This window comes from Schistocerca americana, chromosome X (assembly GCF_021461395.2).
Source record: "Schistocerca americana isolate TAMUIC-IGC-003095 chromosome X, iqSchAmer2.1, whole genome shotgun sequence".
Lineage (NCBI taxonomy): Eukaryota > Metazoa > Arthropoda > Insecta > Orthoptera > Acrididae > Schistocerca > Schistocerca americana.
The window spans coordinates 664,573,599-664,585,645 of NC_060130.1; the positions used below are offsets into that span (position 1 = coordinate 664,573,599).

The 12,047-nt window shown below is 41.6% G+C and overlaps 1 protein-coding gene across 4 annotated transcripts in view; it reads left to right on the top strand.

Annotated features, from left to right (window-relative positions):
* LOC124555676 (calcium uptake protein 3, mitochondrial) overlaps positions 1-12,047 on the top strand; it is a 655,882-nt gene that overhangs the window by 623,563 nt on the left and 20,272 nt on the right. For 2 of the 4 annotated variants that reach the window (XM_047129671.1, XM_047129673.1), the window contains exon 6: positions 2,799-2,861. The exons of the other annotated variants lie outside the window; for them this stretch is intronic. In XM_047129671.1, coding sequence (XP_046985627.1) covers positions 2,799-2,861 — 63 coding nt within the window. The remainder of the gene's footprint in view (positions 1-2,798; positions 2,862-12,047) is intronic. 4 annotated transcript variants of the gene reach the window in all.

A 12,047-nucleotide genomic window follows, 5' to 3' on the forward strand; every position in this document is an offset into this window, starting at 1 on the left:
TGATTTATAATTGGAAGAAGGTCAAAATTAGTTTCCACAGAATAACAGTGAGCCAAGGAGTAATCTGGTTAACTATGGCTTAGATAACTGGAAAATTGACAAAGTTATATGGACTATATTGTGAATACTATGTATACTGCCACAGGGATTCACAATTCCCACAAAAAGTGGCAAAAATATGTAATTTTCTATATTGAATAATTAGTGAACTTCACATGTTTTCATAATACAAGAGGGCATTTTTGCAATCATAAAAAATCAGGCCTACAAAACTAGGTAACTAAGTTTTGGAAATAATCACCAGTTAAAAATAGAAGATTCTGAAAGACGAAAATTTTTGTTATGAATAACTTTTGAAACATGATGTTTTTGGAGGAGCTAGAGTAAAACGGACATGCACACATGCCAACAAGCACATGACTATGTGTTGCTGGAGGGACTAATAGTGCCAGTGCTATTTTTCTGCAGGTGGATTGCTTGTGTTGGGGGTAGTGTCAGTGGAAAGGGAGACAGGGTGCAGGGAGAAGGACTAGGAGTGGGCAGCTAGTGGCCTGGAGGGAGGCAGCTGATTTGCCACTTAGGAATGCAGCAGGGGAGGGGGGGAGCACAGGCATATGAGCTGGCATCATTGCAGCAGCTGGTGGAAAGCAGCACACACTGTAGGTGACATTAGGGCACAAATTGGTAGGTAGTGACAGGAAAGAGGAAGGGGAACTGTTGGGTGGAGGGTTCAGCAACAGTGGGTAACCTGAGATTGAGGCTAGAACGTTTACAGGAGCAGATTATGTGTTGTAAAGATAACTCCCTTTTGCATAATTCATAGAAGCAGGTGATGGAGGGAAGTATCCACATGGCACAGGCTGTGAAGCAGCCATTAAAATTGAGCTTGGTGTGCCACCGGGTGCACAACTTTGCTCTTGACAGCCGTTCAGCGGTGGCCATTCATCCTGCTGGTCAGCTGGTTGGTAGTGATGAAAAACTGTGCAGTGTTTGCAGCAGAGTTGGAATATGTGTGGCTGCCTTCACAAGAGGCCTGGCCTACGATGTGGTAGGAAAAGCCTTTGACAGGGCTGGAGTAAGAGATGCTGGGTAGGCAGATTCGGCAGGTATTGCAGCTTGGTCTGCCACAAGGATATGATCCCTATGACAAGTGGTTGGTAGTGGGTGTGACACAGGGATGGACTGGGACGTGACTGATGGAGGGGAAGGACACTTCAGGAGGGGTGGGAAGGACCTTGGGTAGGATGTCCCTCATTTCAGGACAGGGTGAGAGAGAATTGAAGCACTGGCAGAGGATATGGATCAGTTGTTGCAGTCCAGGATGTTACTGGGTAATGAGGGGAGTGCTTTGTAGCTGATTCTTGGGGTTGGTGTGGGATTGGGGGATGTGAGGATATGCATGGGTAATCTGTTTGTGGACTGGGTTTGAGGGGGGGGGGGGGGGGGGGGGGTTCGTATTGCATGTCTGTAGAGGCCTTTGTGAGACCTTCAACATATTGGGCTAAGGAGACTTGTCATTGAAGATACATCATCCACGGATGGCTGGGCTGTGTGGGACGAATTTTTTGATGTGGAAATGCAGGTACTGTTGGTGGTTAGTGGGTTTAATGTGGGCAGAGGTGTTGATGGAGCCATCAGAATGGTGAGGGTCAACTTCCATGAAGTTGTCTCGTTGGGTAGAGGAGAACCAGATAAAGTGTAAGGTGAGAAAAGGTGTTGAAGTTAGGTGAGTTAATGTGGATAGTGTGTTTTGGCCCTGAGTCCACATCATGAAGATTTCATCGATGAACCTAAACCAGACAAGTGGTTGAGAGTTTCCGGAGGCTATGAAGGTTTCCTTTAGATGACCTATAAACAGGTTGCCACAGAAGGGTGTTTTGGGTGTTCATGGCTCTGCCACAGATTTGTTTGTAAACCTTCCCTTCAAAGGAAAAGTAGTGGGTCAGGATATGGTTTGTAAGGTGTACAAGGAATGAGGTGGTGAGTGTAGAGTGTGAAGAATGTTGTGGGAGGTTGTGTTGGAAAGTTGGTGAAGGAAGTGGTTAGTAGCTTTGATGTGGGAGGCTAGGTTTTGGGAAACTGGTTGGAGGTGTTGGTCAACAAGAGCAGAAATTCTTTCAGTGGGAACACAATAGCCAGCTACAATTGGGTGTCCAGGATTGTTGGGATTTGGCGATTTTGGGGGGCATGTAGACGATGGGTGTGCAGGCTTTTGTTTGGGTGAGGAGGAAGATGGACTCAGGTGAGAGGTTCTGGGAAGGGCCTATTCCAGCCAGCCCCATGTTGGAGCAGCTCATCGCAGGATGACTCTGGAAGCTAGCAAGTTATCTTTCTTTTCAGTGTACAATTGACAACTCAGTGCTTCTGCTATTTGGTGAGTGGTGCCCTTTAATCCAAAATTATTTATAGTCTACAAGAACTTTCCTACAACTTTTAAACTGATATAACTGTTATTAATAATGTGACTAATCATTAGAAACTGCAAGCCCAGAATCATTAGTACACAAACTTTATAAAAGTAAATGCAGATTTGTCATTGTGGCTTTCCTCTACAGAAAATGTAATGCAGTACCACTAATATCCCCCCCCCCTCCCACACACACACACACACACACACACACACACACACACACTAGAAATTCCATTCACTACAGTTAAGTTGCCATTCTTCATTTCTCTATACACATTTTTACTTTTATGGGTATAATTTGTGACTTTGGTTTCTAACTTTTATATTTAGATTTTATTTACAGCTATGACTTAGATAATGTAACTCACTACATTGTATACAAAAATAGATCCAGCGTATTATGGCAAAGAACATGAAGGAGCAGTATGAAAATGATGCCAGTCTACAGACTGTGAGTTTTATTGCTTGTCTTTGTTTTAATACCTTGTTGGAATTGCAGAGCTGATGTAAATGCTGACTGCTTTAACATGATGCAGTGCTGTGTAGTGTAGAGGAAGTGTATATATGCAAAAAAGCTTCAGATGTTATTCTTTGTAATTATTTTATGTGCTGAAGGAGAAAAATATTAGACACTTGATATTCCACAAGAGTAGTTATTTAAAATTCTCTCCTTTTCAGGAAAGGACTGGTGGTGATGAGTAGTTATGGTGCCATGCAAATATGCTAAATTCATTGCATGGAATTTTGTGTGTTTCATTGTTTAAATGAGATTTTGTAACATTGCTAACAGAACCAGCAAGTTTGTACTGATACATATAGAAGTATAGCTATTATATAGTTTTTCATGTGGTGGTTTTTTAAATGTTTTCAGCATTACATTTCTGTGTACTTACTCTGAAAAAAAAATTTTGTACTGATTCTGTAAACTAGCATATTGAACACACATTTACATTCATAAAACTATAAAACTGTGACAATGTAAACTTCTAGGATGAGAAAACTGGGGCCATTTACTCACTTTTGGGAAGTACTATAATTATCAGCAGCTGAATTAGAAGTTAGAAAGGCTTTCCTTATTGATTGTGAGTGATGTGTCTTAGTGTAACTGTTTTGTGTAGGTCCATATGCCAACTGCATGTAGAGTGTAGTGTGCTGTTTTCGGTGTTGTTGACAGTGAGAGGCTGAAACTGGGTTTCACCACATAGCTTCTGCTCCTCTGCAATAACAATAACAGGATCCACTAGTTTAAGTGTCCACATCCAATGAAGGGAATACCATCGACATTGTTACATGTCCTCAATTCTTGCGTTAGTAAATATGTGCTGGATTTAGCCTGGCTCACTAATCTGTAGTCACCTGGATTTCTTCTGGGTCAAGGGTCACCATATTAGGGGGCATTGGTAACTGTGGATATAAACGTGAATGATACAAGCACGCTTAGTTGACAGCCTTGATGATTGACAGGTGTGCCATTAGTATAAATTTGCTACATCCCAAACATTCAGAAAACAGAATAGTTAAAAGAAGTTTTTAAATAACAATACTATTAATAATGTATCATTTCCCATGAATAAATAGCAATATTCACAGATTTTGATGCTGTCATGCATTTCTGTTGTTATGGCTTGTTTTAAATCCAGAGTTCTGTTTATCTGGTTTAGTTATGCCTATCAACGAAATTGTTGGTAGAAAATTAAGCTCTCAAAATGAAAGATTTATGAATATAAATAATAAACACTAAATAGTTTATGTGTATTTGACCACTTAATGATTGATTGATTATGTGGTACTCAAGAAAATATTCCAGGAATACAACCTCTAAGTCTGTGAAGTTCAAATACAGTGATGAAGAGAGGGAGATTATTGCACTTCGTTAGTATGAATAGAGCTAAACAACCAATATTTGTGGCTTGCATTCCAAGATTCTTAAACATTGTGCACATTTATGTATCTCCAACATGTACATATTTTCTTGATTGTGGTTTTATTTCTGTTTTTGTAGCTAATCATTTTACATATTAAAGAGTAAGTGCAATGGGAAGATATCTTCTCATTACATTGACTAGGAAAGCTAACATTTGTTTTTCTTCTTGCATTTATGTGACAAAAGTTTGATCACTTAAGGTAAGAATACACTTAAGACAAATAAAAATTAATGAAAAGGTGTATGAGATTAGAAATGAAAATGCACACAGTAGGCAGTTGAAATGCTAAATAAATGATATATATGAAACCTTGTACGGAGTTCTTAAATTGGAGTACCTCAGGAACCAGTATCCAACAGTACAACAAAAGACATTCAATAGTTGGTACTACACTCATGCTTATAAATTAACGATAATGCTGATACATGGTGAAACAATGCTCTGGTGGGTGGTTTGCAGGTTTAACTCACCTCGGAGTATGACCATGTGGTGCACTTGACCTGCGGTCATTGCACATATGCAGAGGTGTGTTAGTGCATGTCAGAGTACGGTGCAGCGAGTAAGTGTGCAGACATTTCCAGACATACTAATGGTGACTGTGTGTCGAAAATGGCTCAAAGAACACATATTGATGACATTATGAGGGGTAGAATACTAGGGCAACTGGAGGCTGGTCAAGTACAGCAGGCCGTAGCATGGGCCCTCTATGTGCCACAATGTGTGATCTCAAGATTACGGCAACAATTCCAGCAAACAGCAAATGTGTCCAGGCGCTACAGTATGGGACGTCCACAGTGTACAACACCACAAGAAGACCGATATCTCACCATCAGTGCCCGCAGACAGCCACGGAGTACTGCAGGTAGTCTTGTTCAGGACCTTACCGCAGCCACTGGAACAGTTGTCTCCAGACAAACAGTCTGCAGATGACTGAACAGACGTGGTTTATTTGCCCGGAGACCTGCAAGGTGCATTCCACTGACCCCTGGTCGCAGGAGAGCCCACAAAGCCTAGTGTCAAGATCACAGTACATGGTCATTGGAACAGTGGTCTCAGGTTATATTCACAGACGAGTCCAGATACAGTCTGAACAGTGATTCTCACCAGATTTTCATCTGGCGCGAACCACGAACCAGATACCAGCCCCTTAATGTCCTTGAAAGGGACCTGTATGGAGGTTGTGGTTTGATGGTGTGAGGTGAGATTGTGATTGGTGCACATACACCCCTGCATGTCGTTGACAAAGGAACTGTAACCGGTCATGTGTATCGAGACGTCATTTTGCACCAGTATGTCTGCCTTTTCAGGGGTGCAGTGGATCCCACTTTCCTCCTGATGGACAATAACGCACGACCCCACTGAGCTGCCATCATGGAGGAGTACCTCAAAACAGAAGATGTCAGGCAAATGGAGTGGCCTGCCTGTTCTCCAGACCTAAACCCCATCGAGCATATCTGGGATGCTCTTGGTTGATGTATTGCTGCACAACTTCAAACCCCTAGGACATTTCAGGAGCTCCAACAGGCACTGGTGCAAGAATGGGAGGCTATACCCCAGCAGCTGCTTGACCACCTGATCCAGAGTATGCCAACCTATTGTGCGGCCTGTTTACATGTGCATGGTGACCATATCCCATATTGATGTCAGGGTACATGTGCAGGAAACAGTGGCGTTTTGTAGCACATGTGTTTCGGGACGGTTTTCTCAACTTATCACCAATACCGTGGACTTACAGATCTGTGTCGTGTGTGTTCCCTTTGTGCCTATGCTATTAGTACCAGTTTTGTGTAGTGGCATGTTGTGTGGCACCACTTTCTGCAATTATCCTTAATTTATGAGCAGGAGTGTACTTTGACATGTGTAAATATGAATCACACTTCATTTAACTATTATTTTCATCATTAACCTATTAACAGGAACACATCTTTTAAAAGAAAGAAGTTACAATTCCTCAATATTTGTGAATTACACTGCACTGTGGTGTTCGCCTTAGCAGTAAAACGTTAGTAAAATGAAATTCAGCCAGTATTTACTAGTGACCCTTTATTGTACTAACCCACATATAGAACCTCAGTGGAAAATTAAACAAGAGTTTCTGAAAATCAAACAATTTGGTTGTCATGCTATAGCAAGAAGAATGAAGAAATTACATAAAAGTGGAGTGAGAATCATCCTCCTCCACTACATTCTTCAGGTTTAAATTGTTTGTAGTGCATGTTATAGCAAATACAACATTTGGTTATCTTAATTTATAGGACTGCATTGATAATTAAGACTTATTAACTTAGGGTAGGCAGGCTATTTGGGTCTGTTTCGTTTTATTTTAGGTAGGATTAATGTGACATCATCTGCAAAAATAGTAGTAAACTGAGCTATAACATATTTGTACAATGGCTGAAGATGGGAAAGGCTATACATTCACTGGAAGCACCATTGCACCACACATCCTGAGAATATTATGGAAAGCACAGAAAAGGGGTATGGACTTAGTTGAACCTAGTTGGCAACAAATATGGGCACAGCATTTTGCCTAATGAAACAGTCTCCTTGAAATAGTGTGTGATGACTTTTCACGTACCCCATACATGCTTTACATCTGCTGCTTGATATAGTTAACATAATCTGTCAATGAAAGAAATCCATTTTGAAAATATAATGTAATTGGATAGATGAAAAATGTGCTCACCATGCAGCAGCAGGAGGACACACTTATAAAGGTACAGAAATCTGCAAGCTTTTGGAGCGAGTGACTCCTTCTTCTGGTGGAAAGGGTGAAGGGGAAGGAAGAGGGGGGGAAGGAAAAAGACTGTTCAGCTTTAGGAAATTGGGAAAGTTTGGAAAAGTCATCCAGAACCCTGGGTCAGGGGAGACTTGCACAGGGGGGAGACTTACTGGATGGGCAGTTCTCCCTTCTCATTCTAGCCAGTAAGCCTCACCTGACCTGTAGTTCTTGGCGACTTTTTCCAACTCTCCCTATTTCCTAAAACTCATCAGTCCTTTTCCTTCATCGCTCTTCCTTCCTCTTCAACCTTTCTGCCGGTAGGAGGAGCCACTGGCTCTGACAGCTTGCAAATTTCAATACCTTTATATGTGTGTTATCCTGCTACCACTTGGTGAGAAAATATTTTTACTTAACTTAATCTGTATTCAGAGAAGACAATAGTCAAGAGATAGGTGTTGGGTTCACATTGGTAAATGTGGTGTCCAGTTCACTGTTTGAAATTCACCAGAATGCTCATGAAACCTCACTTCAAAATTCTTCCCCTGAGAGCAGATTCATTATTTTGCTATAATATTCTGTCACTTTCAGAACATTTAAGCTATATACAAGAGCATGAATCAGTCAAAAACAATTTTCCATTGTTGCTACAATGAATAGACCTGCATAAGAAGACGGTGGTGTCAGTTACTGCTACAAGAATCCATACAAAATGTTACACATTGCCATTTTGACAAGCAAGATCCAACCATCATCTCGGAACAACTGATTTGTTGTTTTATTGATTGTGCCAAATGTTTCTAGTCAGTAATTATTCACTGGATTAACTTACTGAATCCAGGAAAGACACTTCCTTCTATGCTTTAACATTGATGGAGGCATTCTGGCAGATCTTTGGATCTAACATCTAGTGGGACCTGATTAATAATACACTGTTCTGCCTGACTCATGTCTGACATCATCTATGTTAAATTATTAAGTCAAAATCAATTTGAAAGCCACACTTGCTAATGTTGCATTGATTTGACTTGTGCAGGGAGACAAAATAACAGTGGTCTTGGCCCATTATTGTCCACACCAAAACTGAGTTTATTGTGGAGTTTCACTCCCCAGGATTCTAGTAAAACTAACCAGTACCCTTAAAGAATGGTAGGAGACTCTTTACTAGTCCCTTATTATACATAATTTTGTCAGGACTTAATGACCCAAATATTCTTCACATTGGACAATTAGGTGTGGTGTGATTTCATGCCCCTTGCCAAATAATCTACACTTAAGAGCATCTTTCTCTATACCCATTGTGTGCAGGTGTTTCCACAGCCAGTCTGTAGTCCTACCATGAGTCTACTCTGTCTTCTGTTCAGGCCCAGGATAACATAACTTCTCGTGAAATATGGCTTTGGTATCATTAGGTTGCCATGTTTTTTTTTTTTTTTTTTTTTTTTTTTTTTTTTTTTTTTTTTTTTTTTTTTTTTCATAGGCCAATATTCTATGTGCTGCCTCCTGATCCAGCTATGTAGTTTTGATTTTACAATTGCCTTGGTGATCATAGAAAAGTTTCTGGTCTAATAAATGGAGTTGTTACACCCACCCTGATGAGCCTATCAACTTGTTCATTGCCATTAATTCCTGAGTGACCAGGGATCCACAACAAGTTTATCATCACAAGGTCATCATGGCATTCTGCTATGATCTTTGTTCTCATTGCAGTGGCTCACAGAGATTTGGGAGCTGCTTGACTGTCCAAATAAATGTAGATGCTATGATCCATGTAGCACCAACACAAATTCTCCTCTGCACACACTCTGATAGCAGATATTTCCATCTGAAATACTATGGCCAGGTTCCCTAGAGAGATTGCTCTCTTTAGTCTGGGTTGTATCCTGTATACCCCAGCCCTAGTACCCTTGTATGAATAATGATGTCACACCGAAGCACACAGGGGCACCACTGGAAGATTCTCTAGCACTGCTCAAGGGACACTTTGATGAGGACATAGTCAAACTCTTTTGGCATGTACTAACCACCACCTACTTCAAATGTTGTGAGAAATTCTACAAGCAAATAGATGGAGTTGCTATGGGTTCCCCCTTAGCACCTAGCATGGCTAACTTATACATGGAATACTTTGAGGAGGTAGCATTGGACATGGCTCCACTGAAACTGAAAGCATTTTACAGATATGTGGATGACACCTTTGTGGTATGGCCACATGTTAAAGATAAACTACTTGAGTTCCCGCAGCACCTCAACGGTGTACATGAAAACATCAAGTTTACCATGGAGACAGAGAAAAATGGAAGCCTACTCTTTCTGGACATCCTGGTTACTAGAAACGCAGGAGGCACGCTGGGACATTCGGTATATAGGAGGGAAAAACATACGGACCTATATCTCAAAGCTAGGAGCTGTCACCATCCAGCGCTACGCAGCTCTCTACTTAATACCTCGGTACACAGGGCGAGGTCCATTTGCAACAAGAAGAGCTTACCGAGTGAACTACAACATCCAAAGGAAACCTTCAGAAGAAACAGCTACAGCAAGAAACTAATAGGAAGAGCTTTGAGGAACAATAAGAAGAGAGGAGGAGAGAGAACCGGAAGAGGATGACACAAGAGGTTGTGCATTCCTGCCATATGCGGGACCAGCAACAACGAAGATTGCAAGAATCCTTAAGAAGCACCAAGTGAAGACCATCTTTGACACAGCAAAGAAAATCAAGGATATACTTGGATCAACCAAACACCCACTAGGACTAATGACACCGGGTGTTTATAGAATTGGATGTAAATGTGGCATGTAATACGTAGGGCAGATGCAACATTGCATTACACAGCACCATACAGAACATATAAGAAATGTGCATCTTGGACAGGTTGACAAGTCCACGGTGGCGAAACACAGCATCAACGAAAAGCATACTTTCAAATTTGAAGAAGCAAAGGAGATATGCAGCACCAGCGGATTTTGGGATTCAGTTATAATAGAAGTGGTAGAGATTCGTTTGCATGAAAATTTAATTAATCAAGACAGTGGTTACCATCTCAGTACAGCTGGGAATCCTGCAATTAGGAAAATTTGGCAAGAATGCTCTGGTCGAAAAGGGACCGCGGCCGGCGCTGGTATGAACAGACACCGGGAATCAATGCCCGCAGGTGCATCCCCCCCCCCCCCCCCCCCCCCCCCCGCCCCTCCACCACCACCACCACCACCACCACCAGTGGTGCCAAGAGCCTGGTGCGATTCCGCTGGCACGTGATTGGTCGGCAGCCGGAATCTGATAGCGGTCCAGCACCTACAAAGGCGTGCGACAGACAGCATCCCGACACTTCACTTGAAGGTGATAGATATGCAATCCATTGAAATGTTGCGACTAGAAGACGATACCACTTGGCTGATAACCTGTGAAGATTTCGTAGCTGAAATATGCCGAGAAAGCCTGCAATCGCATATAAGTGTAGAGCTTTTCCCACTTTCCCAACAGATTGGTGAAATGCTGTCTCATATGATTTATGTGGTTGATGTGTGTTTTGATTTCATGCAGAGTAATCTCAGTTAACCATCTTTCCCTAATGTGCACATTAACCAGTTTTTCTATTGTATTTGTAAGAAATGAGGACAGGCTGTTTAGTCTCATATCATTTTCCTTGGTATGATCAGTTCTCCCTGGTTTTGGAATGAAAACATGCTGACTGTCCTCAAATTGTCAGGAATGATTCATGCTGCTAGGCTGACCTTAAACAGTCTCCATATGAATCCAATTAAGCCCTCTCCTGTGTGTTGCAGTAGAGCTGGAAAGATTCCATGTGGGCCTGATGACTTCAACAGTTGAAATGTTATCATCGTCCACTTGATTTTCTTGAAACAAATACATTCTCTGGCAGATTCCCAGTTCTCTCTTTGATAACCTGTAAACCAGTACCTCTCAAAGAATCTTGTTCTGTGTTATCTGCCAGAGTGCACTGAGGGAAGTGAATCTTCAGGAGCCCATACAGCACTCACTTGCTGTCCTTGTATACCCACCATTCTCCTTCCTTTGAGTACTTCCTGGATTAGTTTGTATTCTTGTGAAGATTTTGTGAAGTCTGGCCCTGATAGCTGCACTTTCCACCTCCTCACACAGTACAGTCCACATTGATAGTTTCACTTGCTTAATCACAAGGTTGTGTTTGTAAAGGGGCTCCTGATATTTTGCCCATTGTCCTTTCCTTCTTGCAGCAGTCTTCTTACATGCTTCCTTCACAGTTCCAGACTCTTGTTCCACCTGTTGATACATTTCTTCGTAATTGGGCAGTTTTCTGAATATGAATGAGGTCATAATGGCAGATGTTGCTGTCTTTGCCATTTCCTTGTTGGAAATGGATTTCTTATTGAAGTTCTGACTTCTGATAAGTGTTAGTTTAGGTCTCTCCTATACAAGTCTGTCTTTTTCCTCAGAATTCCCAAGGCCATGGTTTGTTTATCACCCATCTCAACTTCAAACTTAATATACATTTGGTCACATAAGGATGGCTCCAAAGCCACATGCCATTGTTTGACATAATTACCCATTAGAATGGACCCAAAAGTTATGTCAATTACTACTTCCTTTCTTTTATACCTGGTGGTAGGTTCCCTGTTCCTATTCAACCTTTATAAGTTACTCTTGTATAGGTATTTGAGTAGATGCTCACCTCTGCTGTTGGTGCCACTGCTTTCTCACACTAGGTTGTGGTCAATGCCACTGCAACCAACCAACCAACCAACCATCCAACTAGTGGTTGCTATTCAGCTGCAGGCAGCTGTCTACTACTCTCCTCATTTCCTGGGAGTGAGGAATACTGTCTTCATAAGAAAGGTAAACTGAGGTGAACGCAGTTTCCCTCATGCTTCTTTCTTCACACTGTTTCATCCTAACGGTCACTAAGTCCCTGGAACAACAGTCTGCCATCAGCATGAATGAAATTCCATTCTTGACGTAAATGCATGTTCTGGAGTTCTTTAGATTTCTAGC